A 20,094-nucleotide genomic window follows, 5' to 3' on the forward strand; every position below is an offset into this window, starting at 1 on the left:
ACCGTGTAAATGTTCGTTTATGTAGATCGTTTTGTCATTCGAACCAATAGGAACGCAGGAAAATGTGTCCCAGGTATGTATTGTTACTTAACGCCGACACCATACAGTGGACGCGACTCGGGGTTATACAGTTTATAACAAGCAGTATTCGTAGTTTAGTTTAACAAGTAATATTCGTAGGCTGCAGTGCAGACTGAATCCCCTGACAGCTGTGATTGGATAATTTTGTGTAGGATTTTTTCGGTTTATTTGAAATGTACGTCCATCCAGTAATTAAAAATATCTAAAGCTGCCCTTTTTCTAACACTGGCGTACGCTGAATGTGACCACCGGTATTTTCAAGCGGGTAACATTTGTGCGAAACTTGGGTCAGTTCAGCTTCCTGGTTGATTTAGTCATTTTGTTTTTATTGACGCTTTAAGGCTAGACTATGCAACACATGTAGATGTAATAGCTGTTGAGGGCTTCTGTTATTGTTTTTAACAAAATTAACATTACTTGAGAACTCAACAGAAAAATTGTTTTGCGCAATTTCGGTGACCCAGGTCACTGAAGCTCCAGTTGCGGAGTTGCGTCCCTTGAATTTGAACCAATCATGGGTATTTAGAATATTTACGTGAGGACTCCATCTTCGGGGTCAGTGGCGGTCGGTAGGACCCAGGTGACTTGGGAATTCCTTTCACCTGGCTTGACCGACGTAGAAAACGACAGCGGACAGTCGATGGATGGTGGGCGGTTTGCTTCTGCAACAGAAGCACACAACTAACTAGTGCCGGACTAGCAGGCTCAAATCAATCCTTAAAAATATAACGACCAATCAGTTTTCAAACGTTTAGTGAAATAACGTGTTTCAAATTCCATTAACACATCTGATACTTCAGACAGTCAACCCGTGAAGATCCAGGTTAGAACTGATCTTCAGTAACCCATGCTTGTCGTAAGAGGCGACTAACGGGATCAGGTGGTCAGGCTCGCTGACTTGTTTGACTTACATGTCATCGTGTCCTATTTTGCGAAGATCGATGCTCATACTATTGATCACTGGATTGCCAGGTCCGACTCGAATTTACAGATATATAGCTGGAATATTGTTGAGCGTGGTGTTAATCAAAACAAAGGAACATATAGAACAGTCACCTCGTGGAGTTACAATGTTCCCCTTTACTTCGAGGTCGACCATACAAACCAAGCATGATCTTCTTTGACATCCAATAACTAGTTGAATGACAACCTTCTGTCAGGGTTATTTGTAACTGTGTCCCAAGCAGAAATGCTGACCATTCTAATTGGGCGTTTGACACAGTCACAAACCCAAGTTAGATCATACCCACACGGTCACACTCTTATATTACACTAAAATGTCAAGATTACGAATTACATAACGTCATGGGTACACCTGATCTTATCTCTTACTTTGACAAATATTCAGAACCTAAACTAGACTGTATTCCTTTCTTCTCTTTACCCGACACCAATCATATTTTTGGGTGAAATGGATGGCAAATGTTATTATCAAATTAAGTTTGGGTTGAGTTAGTGAGTGAGTGCTTGAGTTGGGTATAAAGCGAGTTTGAAAGTATTTCAGTATCAGCTCAAAAGGTGGAAAGTTCTACGCACTATTTGTTGATTTTGCAAAGGTTTTCGATTCTGTGCAGCGGGATAAACTATGGAGACTTCTACAATCGCACGGTCTTAGTAGTAAAATGAATAAACTGTTGAAGAGTATATACGAAAATGTTAAAGTGTGTGTAAGGAATCAAAGCATGAATTATCTGAACCTTTCATTAGTGAACTAGGTGTTAGGCAAGGCTGTATTTTAAGCCCTTTCCTTTTACGTTTTCATTAATGAATTAGCAATACAGATATATGACCCATGTACGAATGGGATTCAACTACACGCAGATACAATACAACTATTTCTGCTGCCTCTTTGCCGATGATATTGTACTATTCTCTAGTACTGTTAGCGGTTTGCAGAAACAAATAGATGAATTAGACAAATTTTCTGACCAATATAAATTGTGTGTAAACAGAGACAAAACCAAAATTATCGTCTTTAAGAAAGGTGGAAAGCTCTCTAAATTAGAGAAAAATGGTATTATAAAGGGCAACTACTCAAAACTACCAGTGTTTATAAGTATCTTGGTGTATAGTTTTGTAATAGCCTTTCCTGGTCCAAACACACAAAACAAGCAGTCAGCACAAGCCTTGAAATCTTAATCGGTGTTTGTAAAAATATGAGATCGTTGGGTGAAATGTCCTTAAACACATTCTTGAAAATATTCGATATGAAGATAAGTCCAATACTTCTATATGGCTCTGAAATATGGGGATTACGACAATATGACAGTATTGAAAGAGTTCATTTATAGGCATGCAAAAAGTTTCTTGGTGTAAAACCGAACACATGTAATAGGATGGTTTCCGGAGAATTAGGTAGATTCCCCTTGTTTATACACTCTTCCATTAAAGCCATAAAGTATTGGGTAAGATTACTGCATATGCCATGCCATAGGTTTCCGAAAAAATGTTATGATATGATGAAATTGTATGACGAAAATGGGAAAAGAAATTGGGTGAGTGATATTAGAGGAGTTGTTGTACAAAACTGGTTATGGTTATGTGTGGTGTGATCACAATGTTCAGTTGCATACCAATTTTATCATATCATTTACACAAAAAGAATGAAAGATATCTATTTCAGTCTTGGTCGGAATCACTACTTCTATCCACAAAATGTTTATACTATAATCAATGTAAATCAGACATACGTTTTGAAGACTATTTAGCAAAAATCAGCTTAAAGAAGTTCCGTATAGCTCTCTCTCGTTTTCGTTGCTCTTCCCATGAATTATTTATTGAAACTGGCAGGTATGCAGGTATACAAAGAGAAAACAGAATATGTCAGTTTTGTAATAAGAGTACTGTTGAGGATGAACTACATTTCCTTCTAATCTGTCCTGTTTATACGACTCTACGAACAAAATACCTAAAGCCATACTATTATAAGCATCCAAGTGTAAGAACATTAATTTCACTATTAACAGATACTACCACATCAATATTACAGAATCTGGCAATGTGCATCTATTTCGCTATGAGATTAAGAAAAAGTATTGTGGCAGAAAAGAATTTATAAATGACTTCTATCTACTCATGTAAACTCTAAATGTACTACAGGCCTGTGGCCTTTTTAAGTACTGAAATAAAGATTGATTGATTGATTGATTGACTCCCGAGATTATTCAGAAACGGGAAGTGTTCATCAGTATCTTGTTAATCAGTGAGTGGTACGTAACACTTACCCAGAGTAATTAATACATATAGTGGGCAGTTTGACTGTATAAACAAGCAAGTGTTTACATTTTGTTGATTCGCGGGTATTGACTCCCGAGATTATTCAGAAACGGGAAGTGTCAATCAGTTTCTTGTTAATTAGTGAGTGGCACGTGTCACTTACATAGAGGCGAATCGTTTGATGGCGTGTATCGTTCGAAAGCTCTGAACATCAACAATATCACTGTACTCTTGCCGAGAGTATTTTCACATTTGTAAGAAGCGATTTTATTGGATAAAGATTGGTTTCTAACGACGCTTTTTCAATACACTCTGCTTATAAGGGTCGTGATTGGTCAAAATCAGACACGTGACCTAAGCAGCCAATCATATTATGGAAATGGATACCGTCCTCGTAAACGAAAAGTTTTAGATTAAGACAAAAGTTTTTGGGTAAATAATGCTATTCTGAACATATTAAGAAAGACATCGCTACCTATACGTAAATCATGGAACGTATTGGACATATCGTGCTAGGTTATGGCCTATGACAAAAATGCTTCACGCATCGTGTGAAAGCCGAGATGTAACTTGTCAGTGACTTGACTTACATTGCATGATCGCTCAAAAGAATGGAAATAGTAATTTTATATGTACGTTTGACAACTTTTATGAATGTTATTGTTGATTTCAATTTATTTAATGATTTCCTCGATGTTTGAAACATCGTTACTTTGCTCTTTGACAATGCTATTGTAGACCCGCTGCCGAAGCATAAACAAGAATCGTTGTTTGCAATAACATTGCGAAAAATAGTTTATAATTTTAATTCCGCCGATAATATATGATCAGTTGAAATTTAATAAGAGATTTCAGACATTTTTATTTGATTTAAACAACATGAGTGTGCATTCAGACACTGCCTTGTTTCTTATTCAAACATCTTGTTAATGCTAACGTGACAGTACGACAGCGAACTTCCGTGTGCGCAGGCGTCATAAGCGAACCTAGCTAAACCGGCACTCTGTCAAAACCGGCATTTTTACTTGGTCCCGACTGATGCCGGTATTGACAGAGTACACTGTATATATACATATAGATGTGATTTTTCGTAGGTTGAGGGGGCGGTGGGGTAGCCTAGTGGTTAAAGCGTTGGCTCGTCACGCCGAATACCCGGGTTCGATTCCCCACATGGGCACAATGTGTTAAGCCCATTTCTGGTGTCCCCCGCCGTGATATTGCTGGAATATTGCTAAAAGCGGCGTAAAACTAAACTCAGTCAGTCAGTCGTAGGTTGATTCTAGAAGAGACAGATAAAATTATCTAGTATCCTTGCCGTTGTTGATAAGTTTTGATATAATGAAAGGCATTATTGGAGAAGTAGGTAAGGGGTTTAAGTGTACAATATGATATTTCTTCATACACATTATAATGGTTGATTTTATGCTTTGATATCTAAGGATATTTATCTTGATGTTAAAACCCCCCTGCAGTTCCTCACAGGGATGTGCTCTCAGATTTCCAACCTCATATTTGATAATTACTGTGCCGAACTGATTGACTGAGATATATGACGAACTGATTGACTTAATTATAAGCTGACCTGCTTGTCTGTTACGTCCATATGGTGACGTGTGATTATTTGTGATCCATGTTGAAACGATTGCCTTATATATGTACTGAACTAATTGTTTGTGATAAAGGACTCGACTCAGTTCTCTCTCCTCGGGAAACCATAAATCGCCGTACAGACCTTGGCTCCGTTCCACGACGTTTGTCAGTGGGGGACGTCATCCAACACCAATAGTCTTTTGGGGATGAAACAATCCGATTATTTAGTGGTTGCTACCGCCACACAATTGTCCGCACAAAACGGGGTTGTGGTCAAAGCAAGTCCTCTGATTGATTGATCCTTGTTCAGGAGATATTTACAACTGATGCTTTGTTTTGAGAAGCCATTGCTCGAAATATATTCTTACATTAAGCAGTCGATGAAAGGAACAAATCAAGCGAATATATAAAGAATTGCAGATTTTGCAAGCGTTGACCACTCAGGGGGCTTGCTTCGACCACACCCCCGTGTTGTGCGGACATATCGCCATCCATTTGTGTCAAGATCGTTTTGTTGAGAATCAAAATCGGGTTTCAATCGACTTGCAGAAATAGCAATAAAGAATTGGAAGGTGTCATTAGTGGTGATCGATAGGCCAATCACCCATGATTATGTTTACATTAAGTTTTAAATGATTGCATGCGATGGTAGCGTAGCGATCGGCAAAGCAGGCGGGTGGGGTACACCGAAGTGTCCGGCCTTGTCATAATGTATTGTACTGTGTAGTTTTTTGAGTCGTGGGTCATCTCAAAATATATTTTTTTAAATCTTTAATCTTTGCAAAGAGACGAGGGCCTGTGGCGGAAACTACAGTCTGCAACCAACACGTATCGTGGTGGCCCAAACCGTGCATACCAGGGCCTCGTTCCACAAGGCAGTTAGTACTGTACACGGATCGTAACATTACGATCGATAGGGAAGCGTATTATGCTACAATCCAAATTTTGTGCACCATCTACGTAGTGAAAGATGAACACATCTACGATAAGTCTAATTATCTACGTAGATGATATTTTTACTTAGGCACGAAGACGCTTCCATATGAAAAGAGAGAGTGAGATCAGTATCCACTGGCGAGTCCGTGTTTCTTCATGTCCAGCTGCCCTCAACACCAACAATGACGTCATCACAACACGCAGGCACATACATAACCATCCCCTGAGTGGAGGTCGCAGCTGACAAGGCAGCCCAGTACCAAGGACAAGTTACGAATGGCAGCAGTTCCACCCTTTCTATCTACGGGCAGACGTGTGAACTGATTGCGATCACGATATGATTGTAGAAAAGATAACCAATACCTGTTGTACTGCAAATTGTCAATAATGATAAAACATGAAAGTCGCCAGTTCCCTAAAGGCTCGAGAAAGCTGCTTTCTGATTGATTGACGGTAACGGTCTACTTCTTGATAGGCATTTCATTGCTCCTTCCATTCGTAACTACTCGTGTCAATCCGGCAAGCCGGATGGCGACTCGTACCCCTCTTGTGACCATGTCCACGACTGGGCCTTGTGTAAACGCAAACAGGCATGAAGATGAAAATAGTCTAGGACTATTTCCAAGAGATAACTCCCAAAGATAATTTCCAAACATGGCTACTAGAAGAAAACGTCAATCAATTTCAAATACAACACGAAAGTCACTTTAAGTAAGTTTCTTATGTGGTTAACAAATATCAGTAATAAGGATAATTTTATAATCACGGAAATAATAATGAAAATCAGTAATAGCAATAAAACTATTTGACCTCTTTCACATTTTCTTGGCGATTCTTGGCAATAATGGCGTACTATACAGGTACAGAGTCTTCTTGTAGGTCACGGAAAGAGGCGAGTAGTTACGAATGTACTCATTCGTGACCAACTCGTGTTACTCCGGGACAAACCGAATACATTCTTGGAGGTTATGGAAAGGGGAGAGTGGTGACTAATGTTCATTAGTCAGTCAAAAGCTTTAGGACACCGGCGAAAACCATCCCAGTCTGTGCCTTGAAAAAATATTTAAAAATTGAAAACTACACACAAATGAATATCCTGGAATGTCAAACAGATGACCTGTATAGCTGTACAAGGGCTATGAAATTAATCAATTATCTCCCTTTTGAACTCTTATTCGATAGACGAAGACTATGACGGTTGCAATCATACAATCCGTAACTGTTGTTCGGAATACGGAATAACATCTTGAGACTTCGAGAGGTTACATGATCAGAAAACACATTCCGACTGTCACTGTTCAAATGTGGTAATCGACGTTATGACTGTTTGGACGAAATGTGGTTCTGACGTCATACGTTATAAGAGATACCCTCTGACCTCGGATCTGTGGTTAGCGGTAGTGAAGGGTGTGACGAATGGTACTAGTCCCGCTAATTGTACAGATGGAGGACACACGCAGCAGCACAAGAGTGCAGTTTTTAATGGTAGGAATAAGTATCCATCAAACATATCACCGAATCTGTCGAATCATGTCACTTAAGGCCGCACAGACTAACATTTAGTCTCTGAAATGAACATATTTTACAGAAAAAACGGTTAATAAATAATTATCATAAAATATAGGGAAAAGGTTGGTTGATTGTTAAACGTCGGCGGTCTGTAAATAACTGAGTCTGGACCAGGCAATCCAGTGATCAACAACATGAGCATATATCTACGTAATTGGGACGCGATGACATGTATCAGTGAACGTGACCGCCCGTTCCCGTTAGTTGCCTCTTACGACAAGCATGGGTTACTGAAGACCAATTCTAAACCGGATCTTCACGGTCAAAACGAAAAGAACAGAGACTTTCTTCATTTGCTGAAACTGCGGTTATCTAGACTTGCCACGTATTCTAGACTTGCATGAGCTTTCTAGGATATATTTGTTTCAGGGTATGTACGAAAGACTTACGCCCACACATGCTCATCAATTAACAACAATTCCAACGGTAGAAAATAAAGTTTATTATGCAAATTGTAAAGATTTATGGCACATTCAGACACGTAATGAAGTCATTCAAACAAATACAGCAAACATATAGAACATTTCTAATAACATGCATTACATAACACTGAACCACAGTGACACAAGTCTCTGACATGAACACACCGGTGTCAACCCACACTAACTAACACTTTCTAAAATAAACATATCAAGATTTCTTTGTACACTTGTCTTTATTGTAATACACAAAGGATTCCAGAGAATCTCTTCATTTTCAGACCTGAGACTGAACCAATGTAGACTTGCTTATTGAGATTTGCTTGTGGGTTTTCGGACACGTTTGTTTAAGTGTCTGTGAGCGACACTTTTGAACTCCGTGTGGTAGGTAACTTTCTGTCTGATGCTTATTAATAAGTAATCAATTAACCATATTGCCATTCCGACCAAAGTTATCAGCTCATGCCGTCAGCTGGGTGAAATTATTTTTTCTAAGAACTGATTCCTCTTTACTGATTAAAAAACCCTGTGAGGATTAGTTTTCTTGAGCTTAATATGGAACATGCATTGAGCCCATTAAACACAGATTCTGACAACACGTAAATACTGAATTTGTTGCGAGCGTATCAAAAATTTTCTTTTGCATTTTGATCGACGAACAAGAAATGACTATTTGTCTTTCGACAACATCATATGAAATCATGTGCGTTGAGCGCCGTGGACGTGGTACATGCACGCATTGCATTTTTGGAACCCAAGGAAGATTGGAGACGTTTCCCGCCCACTCTTCTTGGCAAGTCATTCTGTATGATCCGTATCCGACTGAAAACCAATCTTGTAAACCGGTAGTGCTAAACACCCTGAAATCTCCCACAAACATACAGAGCCGTACACAAGTCTACTTTGCTTTGCTACACGCATTTCAATGTTGAAATATTGTGAAAAGGTGTCGCTAAATCAACGTTGATCGAGCTGCGGATTCTCAATTCATCAGATCCCAGTGGGGATTCGATAAGGGAGGTAATGGTGTACCACTTCCGGTCATTGGCGGGTACCATTTCTGTGATCGCTAACACATATAGCTTCTTGGCTGCTCTGGAACTGTCTTGACGTTGGTGAGAGTGGAATCTGTCATCTGTGAACTCTTATCCCAGATAACAACCTGCCTACGTGAAAGTATATTAGTATTTGATCTAACAAATAATAATATCTTTTTCTTAATCCCTGAATTGTGAGGGAAAACAAGACATATTTAAAAATAAATGTTTTATAATTAATTCAATATGATGAATACTTCGGGAGCAAGCATAGCCTGGCGTTATATTGGGGTGATAAATCACAGGTGTTAGAGTCTCAAACTCTGATATAAAGTCAGATGTCGTTTTCCAGTAGAATCTGAAAGTCATAACATGGTTCTGTGGTAACACCGTATCTCGTCACAGGTCTACATTCGAAGCTCTATAATGATACCTCCCACTTCGGTAAAACAGTAGCCCCGTTCAATACTATCTCTCGAAGGTGGCTTGTGTGGGAGTCAGTAGGGCTAAGGTATTCGATGGCACTTGAGGTATAGTAATCACAAAACTCACGAGCAATAGTAGAAACACTTTGTCTTATCGCTGTCACGTCAGTCTTCATTTGAAGGAACACAACTGTTGCCAGTAGATCACAGGACACTGCCACCTCTTACCACATTGTCATAGCTACACTTGTCAATGAACACCCTCTCAACCTGGAACAATTCCGGATTTAGATACAGTTTGTGGACGGTAGTTTGATTAGGTTTACTCTCCAAAAAGACTCTTAATTCCACTGCAATAGTGATCCGTGGAACTGTACATGGTCCATGTTCCTGAGGACATCACATAGGATGAAGAAACACGACACAACGATTAAGGTCTTGCACTTAGCGTTCGTCCATCTGTCTCAATGTGAAGCTGGAAATAGAAGAAACACAAACGTATGCTTGTTTGTTGTTAAATGACGTACTCAGCGTGAAGAGAGAACACCCACAGTGTTTCAGAACCATTCTTAACATTGTGAAGGCTTGGAGAGGATTGCTAGGGAACATCAATAGAAATTGAGGGAATCAAGTAGACACCTTTTAAAATATATTTAGAGGAATATATAACTGGAATTATCCAGTTTGTGATTCTTTTCAACAAAGAAGCACTGTGACATTCTATGTGACATCATGAACAGTTGACCATTGAGCATTTAGAATAGCAAAATATGCACATGCTTAATTGTGTTATTACACACACTCGTTCAACCAGGTGATCAATATCAAGTGTTGTAATGGTTATTCGGTGGATTCCTAAACAATTACTAGTCAATCCTGTCAAGTGGAGTTTTAGGAAATCAAAGACAACCTACGCCAAACGTTTTGTTCTCAAATGCCGTTTCCCGCGCCTCTCGTTGTCTGTTCCGTCTCCAGAGGCAACACGTGATCATCACGATGGCGACAGCACAGACGACAACCACTGCAGATACCACCAAAGGCACGAGCAAGTTCTCCGACTTAACTAAAACAGAATAAACCACAATGCTAATAGTGAAATTCTTGGGGAGCGATCTCTATCTATGCATGTCATGTCTTTTTAGTACAGTTTGTTTGTTTGTAGTTTAACGCCGCTCTCAGAAATATTCCAGCTATGGAGCGGCAGTCTGTGAATAATCCAGTGAACAACAGCATGAGCATTGACCTACGCAATTGGGATACGATGAAACGTGTCAACCAAGTCAGCGAGCCTAACCACCCGATCCCGTTAGCCACTTCTCATGACAAACAAGGGTTGCTGAAGACTAATTCCTACCGGATCTTGACAGATATTTGAGCAAAGTAAACCGGTGGTTAAAGGTGGCAATAATTTACATTTGAAATAATTTCCAGGGCAAACAACAGACTACCTGCGGCCATAGTGACGAAGTGTATGGACGCCGTTTCCGCCAGAGTGTTGTTGCTGAAGAAGAGAATGATCTGCGCCATGTAGGCCGTGGACTGCGACAACTCCGAAATAGTGACGGAAGTCTTTGAGGGGTTAAGACGCACCACCTGTACTCCTGGCCCCGAACCTGGGTTGGCCAGTGCAGCTGCACCGCTGCGCATGTACCGCACCTCCATAGCAACGAGGTTCTCCAAAATGGAATCCGCCAACTTTACCCATCTGATGACGACGGTAGTGACACCAACGCCAACTTCTTGCAATTGGAGGTTAATTCTCACAGTGATGCCTGTATTAAATGTTACAATGTTATTAAATAAATGTAATATATTTCACTAAGTTAAGAGATGCTTACACAGATACGATAACCCAGAACTAATTAAAAAGTCGCATTACATTTCCTTGCAGTGAAGTCCTGGGTTCCGATCAACAAGCATTCGTAACATTACGTGTCGTAACTCTACAATTTACCATAGTCTTACGAATGTCGTTGCGCTACGAACGTTTTTTGGATCGGGACCCAACTTTAGACTTTCATATAACATGGTTCAAGAGTGAGTGAGTTTAGTTTTACGCCGCGTTTAGCAATATTCCAGCAACATCACAGCGGGGACACCAGAAATGGGCTTCACATATTGTACTCATGTGGGAATCGAACCCGGGTCTTCGGCGTGACGACCGAACGCCTTAACCGCAAGGCTACCCCACCGCCCCCATGGTTCTAGAGTACCACTCAGTTCAATATCAACTGTGAAACCAAGAGAACAAGAATATAAAATACTTTAATGTTGGAAGTGTGGGTGTTTACGTACTCTTAAACGGCTTTGTTTCAAATCTGATCGGAGTCAGTCGTACACGATTGTTGTCCACAATATTGGTTAAGATGACCAGTCTGGCCCTGTAGCCCCGGGCCGCTTGTAGCCTGGTCAGCTCGTGGCTGGTGACGCTTGGGTCCAGAGGGTCAGTCTGGTTCCAGAGTATCATATCCTCTACCTCCTCTTCCCTGTATTCTATCTGCAGTCCAGTCACATACGGCGTCCTGGGCGTCCTTAGGCTCTTCCACGCCAAGACTGCCGAGTTGGACGACGCCGATACGTTGAGAGGGACATCCAGAGTGGTAGGAGGTGTTGACGATGTTACCCCTTCCACTGAAACAAGGAACTGATACTTTTAGGTTCTGCTACTTCAAATCATAATCTGTCCAATATTACCATTATTTAACTTAATCTGCCCTTTAACAAGCAGTAATAGAAGAGATCATTCAGTGCAGACTGACAACTGTATGATTTAGTGTAAGTTTTCAAAGTTTTATGTTTTTGAGATGTACACCCATCCAGTTATTAAAGCTGGCCATGCTTTTCAATATTCAGTGCTGCTTAATGCATCGCAAATACTTTCATTTGGTGCGGAACTGGTAATGGCTGATCAGCTTCTTGTACATGAATAATAAACTGAATAAGTGAGTCAATTTTGTTTATATTGCTGCTTTAAGGCGAAACGTTTGGGGGACATATTTCGAAAAGATGCCAGTAAGTATGGCGTGTATACCATGGGAGGTAACTCTGCAAGAGATGCTGAGTTCACAGTGATAAACAGTTGTCCCATAAACAAGTCATCCCATTTTGACCGCATGGAACATATGCATGGCAGTCATTGTGGCCAACCGATACCCATCCCCACGGGGGTTGTATATACAGATGATTTTAAGGAACAAAAGAGGTTAGGGGTCATCACTATTTGGAGGAGGAGAGGATTTTTCAAAGTGAAGAAGAATATCCTTAAAATATCCATGATCCCTGGTGCAAATGCGTTAATTACTACACGCTTGCTTTGTATATACTCAAGTCTCTTATTCACGTGCTGCCGCAATGCAAGCTCAACTGTTATTGCCCACTGAGTAAAGGAAAAACAATATTTTGCGGAATAACAACCCATATGAATTATTTCTCAAAGTAATAAATAAATCACTTTTCGACAACGACCTGTTGAAAACCTACCACAGACATCATCTTCAAAAATGAAGCCAAGGCCACAGTTGCCGGTAGGTGGCGTCACTGTCACAGCGCCCCCTGTCGTGAAGACCGTCTCGGCAACTGTCACAGTGGAGTCGGTGGAATTGAAGACGCCAACGAAAGACGCTGTCAGCCGTAACAAGTCCTGTCTTGTGTTCTCCACAGAACTGGAACTGTACATCGTGTTGAGGTCAGTAACAGACTGGTAGCATTGGTCAGACACTATCATCTCTTTAAATATGGGCTTCGTATACATCAGTGAACTAACTGTTATAATAACTAAAAATAAGGTATTCAATTTATAAATTATTTGACTGATTATAAATAATCCTAATTCTTAAGTGCCATGACGTTTTTGACACTGAAATCTTCCGACGGCATAACAAACTTGTTATATACGTTGAGAGTTTATTAACGAAATAGGAAGAAACCATTAAGGAATCATGTCACAAATGCACACGATAAAACACATTGATGAAAGCTTAGAATGTAAAGAATAGTTAGTTACTGCTACGGGTAATGATAGATTGTTGTTTTTCCCCACAGGCAAGGAGCAATATTGAAAATTTAAATCACAACTAAACCCATGCTAGCCCCTCTGTGTTTAGTTCTCAACTGCAGTGATCGTGTAGATCAACAGGTACAGTTGTCATGGTGATTTAGCACTGGTACAGTAATACAAGGGGCATGACTGGCCAAGTGGGCTTTCCCAGAGTAATTTGCCACCCACAGTTGCGTCCCTTTGGGCACATGAGAAACGTATGATGATAATCCAGATTTGCCCAGATAATGTTATCGAGGTTTATTTCAGCATACGGTGTTCGTTGGTTTCACCTTGACCTTGGGTTTCCCCTACATTACGCTGATATGCCGCGTTATAACGGTGTTAAACCAAACTCACTACAATAATTCTGTTGATATTTACCTTGTATTTAATGTGATGAGGATGTCCACCCTGATGTTGTCCACATCCCGGCGCCTTCTGTCGACAGTATTTGACGCTGGACAGGTCAGGCTGACCTTCACATCCTCGCATTCAGACTTCGGCACTCCTTCCCGGAATCACAGACCGGCTGAGAGTGGATGAGTTTGAGCACTGCCTGTTTGAACTGTGACTGGAAGGTGTCAGGTTGACCATCACAGTGACCACGATAGTCCACAGTAATGGTCACGGACATTGTCTCCACGACCTCAGTTCCTGAAACATTCGGACTTAGACTCTAGCACTGTTATAATTAATATTGCAATACACAGAGATGATAGCATCATCAGTATCATCAAGGATATCCTCGTGGATGACTCGGATGAACAATTTTCAATGTGAAATCATTCCACGGAGATTCAAAAAATTTAATTCAACCACGCATTCGCTCGCACACACGCACACGCACACATACATATATTAATATTACGGCGGAGATATTATCAGAAGAGTGTGTCAATATTAATTTCTCCAACAACGCATATCGGTGGTATGCTTTTGAAGATTCGAACCGAATCCTCCTGCGAGACATCTGCCTAAAAGTCAGTTTCCCTGACTAACCTAACAAACACTGACTGGACTTTTAAGCATTATTATGCTGGGGACAGCAAGCATAGAACATACAACCATCACCGGAATCAAACCAAGGTAGTCTGTTACCAGCGGACGCTAACCGCTGGGCTACCTATTACCGATTTTGTTAGTGCAAGTAGGAATACTTACTCGGTGAGCACATCCATACTTGACAACAATGGTCGGCCAGGCGCTCAAGTCTACATCCGGGTCGGGGAGTACTTCCGGTCTCTTCACAAAGCGGGGTGCACGTTACGTTCCCTTCCTCACAAAGGCACTTCCGTTCACAGTTCTCCCTGATCTGCTCGCCATTGCTAAGGATGAGGTTCTTGTAATGACATCCGCCCTCTGTAAAGATAAAATGTTCCCCGCTAGTTTCTGAGCCCGTGTTTTTATATTTAGTCCTTTTTGTAAGGTGTTCAAACGAACGTAATGACATAGAATGCCTATGCACATCTTTCATTACAATTCCAACGATGGTTTGAATTACGGTGAAGTAATTTTTGGTCACCACGCCACCATTACCAAGTTACATACAGACTTTTTAGTGTTTTAGGTGAGGTGAGGTGAAATTGGGTTTAACGTCGTGCTTGAGAATATTTCGCTCATATGACGACGTGCATGCGTGTGTATGTGTATGTGCGGCTGCTTGTACTAGCCCAGAGTTAAGCTGGTTTTATAGTGCTAGCTCACTGAGATACCATGCCGCAGTGAAGCATGAATACCCCACTCAGACACATTATACTGACTCCGAGCTGACCAGTCCTTGTTGTACCCATTAATGCCGAGCGCCAGGCAGGGACCAACAAGTACCATATTTTAACATCTTTTGGTATGACGCGGTCGGGGATGGAACCCACGACCTTCCGCTCTCCGGGTGGACGCTCTAACCACTACACCACGGAGGCGGTCTTTTTAGTGTTTTAGGGCAACTTGTCCGAAGGGTTACATGAGGTGCCACCCACCCCAATCTCTTTATCAGAGCTACAGATAACTTTTGGGGTCATTGAGCTATGTACTCGCTTGTCTTTATCTCAACTGGGTATCCTAATTTTCCTTTTATTAACCAAATAAATTGTGCCAAAACACTTAAACTCAATTGAGTATTAGCCATGTTCCATTAATTATATGATTAAAAGTTTAAACGGCGGTTTACGTGTTTGTTATTTATATTTGATCTGTTATATGAGAAACGATAAAAAGACTGCAAGTTGCCAAGTTCATGTACTGAAATAGAACCTCTCAATATATCTCAGCTATTTTATCTACCCTCAGTAACCTCCATCTGTAGCACGTGAGTCTGCTTACTCCAAATCCTGGTCGGTTTGGTGACAGGAAATAAGTATGCCAGCTAAGATTTGACATTTTTTTTGTTCGTACGCATGTAAGATCAAATTTATTGGATATTTACAAAACTTCAAGCGTACTTATACGCAATAGACTTAATAGGAATTGAGTTTTCGCATAAATATTTGCATAATGTTCGCACATACGCAGCTTATATGTACCTCTGCCAGAGCACCATTTACTTTGTCTTGGACGCCACTTAAGATATGAGTCGTATCACTTTCGATGCCTGTACAAGTAAATTACACTGTGATTTTCATATAGATTTCCTGTCCACTGCATCATGATAAACTATTATTGATTTATTTGTAAGAAAAAAGGCGATTAGGGCAACATTGAAATATTGAGATCAGTGACCCAAGCAGATACGGCATCCAGTGTACTGCACAACGGCATCCGGTATGCCACTTACTATGGATCGGCATCTGGTATGCCATATAGGTTTGGCACCCTCTCTACCTTCAGGGTAGCAGCGCCAGGTGGGGCAGCAGTCGTCACGTGACCGCGTCAGCACGGGTTTCGGACAGGACTTGGACGGTACCATGAGAACCTCCTCACTCTGGCATGTTGTGGGGCAGGATGAAGATGCATCTGTCGAGAATCAAAAACGTTAGAATGCCTGCAAGTGGTACTTCATCACTTATCACGCAGCCCTTATCAAATATTCCAGCAATATTTCAGCTATTTACACAAACTTCACAAAAATTGCCCACGTGGGTAATCGAACTTGTGTGTTCCACGTGACCTAAAGCTTTAACCACTAGGCTACCCAAACGCGCATGGTATATTGAACATAGCAGGGCCTACATGTGTTTTCGTAATACGTAATCATATTAAGGTATAAATGCTTTTGTTTTTGTTTCCTATTGTTTCTGTGTGTTTTTTTGTTTTTGTATGTTTGGTTTGGGTTTTTTCAAACAGAGATAAGTTACCTTCTGCTAGCGTCCGCACAGCCAAAGCGCCTGCATACTGGGGAGGCTGTGACGTCACTCCTACGCTGTCGTCATGGAAACCAGAATTAATGACCAGGACTTTGAGGTAGTAGGTGGTGTTTGCCTCCATCCCCGACACCGTCACGTACACACGCTGTCCAACGCGAATGGCGCCCGTCGTCTGCAGCAGGTGTGTTGGGGATGCCACAGGTTCATCCTCGCTGTGCACGCGCCGGGGATCAAAGGTTCTCTTCTGCCACGTGCTGGTGTCGTTGCTCGTTGCGTTGTTGCTGCTGGAATACTGGAGCTGGTATTTGGTTCGTGTGTATCCCTCCCCTTCAACTTCGTCTGCTCCCTCAATGGCCTCGTCTTCCATAAAGCTCAAGGTCACCGAATGAGGACTGTATGATGTGCCAAAAAGATTCTTGATCACACTGACGAGGTCTACAACATGGCCAGAACAGAAAAACAGAAATTAATTGATTAATATTTTTGTTGAAAACATGTCGCGAAATTATTTAGCTATATGATGATGGGTTAAGTTAGTTAGAGACATGTTTTACAATCGATAATCGAGAAAACAACGGATAGTCTTAAGATCCCGAAAACCCATAACACAAGGATATATGGGTTACTATTCTAGACTTAGTCTAATGGTAAAAGCGTTCACTTGTCACAGAGAAGGCCCTGGTTCGAATCACCCCATTGGTACAGTGGTGAAGCCCCTGTGTTGTGTTCTCTCCTTAGCAAGCTTGATAATAAGCAAGTGGCTAAAAACCGACTTTCGACCACTGGTCAATGTGGTTCAGGGACCAGACACTGCCCAGTGGCTTTACATGGAGCCTCCTATATAGATATTCATGTTACAGTTTTCGGTTACAACGAATTATTTTGCAAAGTTTTCGATATTTAGATAGAAGGTTAATTGACGACCGTAGTTAAATAAAAAATACAACAAATGAATTTTGAAGGTTACATATCGACCTTAATTAACCTAATATTACACAATAGATTAGTTTTTAAGGTTAAAAGGACCTTACTTTACGTACAGCAGTATTTCTATGGACATGTATTCATGTTGGGGACAGAATTCACTCAGTAATACATTCTCAAGGTTATATATTGTGGTTCAACTGTGTGTTTCTAATATCACCGACCCATGAAGATCCGGGTTAAAATTGGTCTTCAGTAACCCATGCTTGTCGCAAGAGGATGACTAACAGAATCGGGTGGTCAGGTTCGCTGACTTGGTTGGCACATGTCATTGTATCCCAATTGTGTAGATCGATGCTCATGATGTTGCTCCCTGGATTGTCTGGTCCAGACTCGATTATTTACAGACTGCCGCCCTGAAGTCGGAATATTGCTGATTTCGGCGTTAAACAACAAACCAACCAGCCAGTCAAATATCACCTTACCTTGATCCGGGTTCTCACACCAGAGCGTATCACAACAGCCATCTTTTCGAATGTGTGGGTGTGGACAGAAGATGTTTGGGGGTGGAACAACCACGGTACGGCACTGCTTGGGGGTGCAGAGGACGGTGCTGTTGTCGGTGCATAAACACAGCTCGCACTTGGCATTGGTGAGGTAGCTACCTTGGGTATACGCCTCTCGCTCGTAGTAACATTCGCCCTCTGAAACGCAAAACATCCCTATAGCGGAACTTCCCAATAATACAATTTACTTATCACTATATAAAATATATATTAGAGACATGCATCATTGATTGTAAAACTTGAATCTTTAAATTTAAAAAAAAAAATCAGTAGTATATCATATCATCTCCTTAGTTGATGAGAATGATGATGAGCAGCTCAATTATGATCCTTGATCGCCCATACACGAACACCGAATTCGTAGGGACCTGTGTCAATTGGCCTTTCTTCACGTATTAAAGTGCCATGTTCAACGGTGATGGATCCGCCTCACACACTCACTCATTCAGAATTCCGTCCTCATCTAAATCCCGATAACCATCTAATTTATTATTCGTTCTCTTCTTTCAGAATCTCGAAGAGTGCTAATGTAAAATCTCAAAATCATTGAGAAAAGCGTGCAATTTGAATTACTGAATATATATTTAAAACATATAACGTATAAAATACTTTACGTTCAGTATTATTGTTTTTAGAATGTTAAATCTGTAATGAGCCAAAGAGGATATTTATTGTCGTCCCGCGTCCGTAAAGACCTTAAAAGAAATTACTTTTGTTACTGTGCCTGGCGCTTGGCATTAAGGAAATAGAACAGAGATCGGTCTGCTCGGCAACCAGTGTCATGTGTATAAGAGGGGTGTCCATCTTTAACTGTGGTTTAGTATTACAGTTAGTTATAAAACCTTGAAAACTGTGGACCAAAGTACAAACGGCTACACAAACATTCGTGCCGACCAGAAGTTAAATAATCTCGAACACGGCGTTACAATTTTCCTCCACGCATCACCTCGAAATTAACACAATCATGCAGCGAATTTAAGACATTCTTTAACCTGGATTTAACTGTCATTCATCAACGACTGACGTCTCTCTACAGCGTTCATATTATCTTCAAGTGGTTCCTGTCCTTAACCTTTGAACTTATTCTTATCCTACCTGGGGGTAAGCACTCAATGACGTCACAGCAGCTGCCAGGAGTTTGGTAAGATGAGGTCTGGGGCGGATTCTCCGGCCTGGTGGGTTCCCTCACACAGGTCGTGGCGAACAACGTGGCCCTCCTCACAGTTGCAGGTCTGGCACGTGCCTCCCTCCTCCACATCGCGCCGTTGCTGTACACCTCGCCGCCGTCCTCCACAGGTGTAGTTACCTGAACATTACAAGGAAGGAGGGTGTGGTGGCGTGGCTGTGAGCGGTATTACACAAAGCACATAATATATTACATTAAGTTACACTTTAACACAGTGTGGTACCAAAGTACACATATAGTACATTACGTACACTATATAATTGGTATACAAAGCAATAACATATATAGTACATTATTGCATATAATGTGGTACACAAGAGTACACATATAATTTTTATTAACATTGAATAATACAAACACAAAGTACACACAAAGTACATATATAGTACATTTACGTTACACTATAAAAACACATAAAGTAGTGTGGTACAGAAAGCACATTACATATATAGTAGTACAATTACGTTACACTATAACACAATGTGGTACACAAAGTACACATAAAGTACGATGGATTGTATACAATGTATACACAAAGTACTGTACCGTTATCGTACACGTACATTCTAAACAAAGCACGGCCTAACGAATGTGTCTCCATGTTGGTAGGTATTCCCAGTGTCGTTACCTACACCAGAGGCCGTGCACAGTCCGCTGAAGGCAACATAGTTCATTGGATAGTTTTGAATAACTGAGCACAGGCAAATCATATTACCTATCAGTCCGTTTGATTGACAAAATGATACCGATGAATTGCAATTCTAACAAAGAATCAAATCAAATAAAGTGCAATAAAACAGCAGACCA

At 40.9% G+C, this 20,094-nt stretch overlaps 1 protein-coding gene across 1 annotated transcript; it reads right to left on the reverse strand.

Moving 5' to 3' along the window:
• Positions 1-9,394: 9,394 nt before the first annotated feature.
• Positions 9,395-12,811, reverse strand: LOC124275677. The gene is made up of 5 exons (XM_046711301.1): positions 12,754-12,811; positions 11,569-11,904; positions 10,722-11,045; positions 10,188-10,336; positions 9,395-9,748 (listed from the first exon to the last, which is right to left on the reverse strand). Exons 2-5 carry the CDS (start codon positions 11,738-11,740, stop codon positions 9,704-9,706), a joined length of 690 nt encoding a protein of 229 aa, XP_046567257.1. The 5' UTR covers positions 11,741-11,904; positions 12,754-12,811; the 3' UTR covers positions 9,395-9,703.
• Between the last annotated feature and the right edge of the window lie 7,283 nt (positions 12,812-20,094).

This window comes from Haliotis rubra, unplaced genomic scaffold (genome assembly GCF_003918875.1).
Source record: "Haliotis rubra isolate DU_JTF1 unplaced genomic scaffold, ASM391887v1 Scf2008, whole genome shotgun sequence".
Taxonomy (NCBI): Eukaryota; Metazoa; Mollusca; class Gastropoda; order Lepetellida; family Haliotidae; genus Haliotis; species Haliotis rubra.

Bases quoted from the DNA above. Each gene is read 5' to 3' on its own strand.
- LOC124275677 (XM_046711301.1), bottom strand. From the start codon at position 11,740: ATGATACTCTGGAACCAGACTGACCCTCTGGACCCAAGCGTCACCAGC. The intron at 11,046-11,568 runs GTACGTAAACAC...CATTTAATACAG, and splicing joins TGAAACAAAGCCGTTTAAGA to GCATCACTGTGAGAATTAAC. The intron at 9,749-10,187 runs GTAGGTTGTCTT...TTCTATTTCCAG, and splicing joins TTGAGAACAAAACGTTTGGC to CTTCACATTGAGACAGATGG.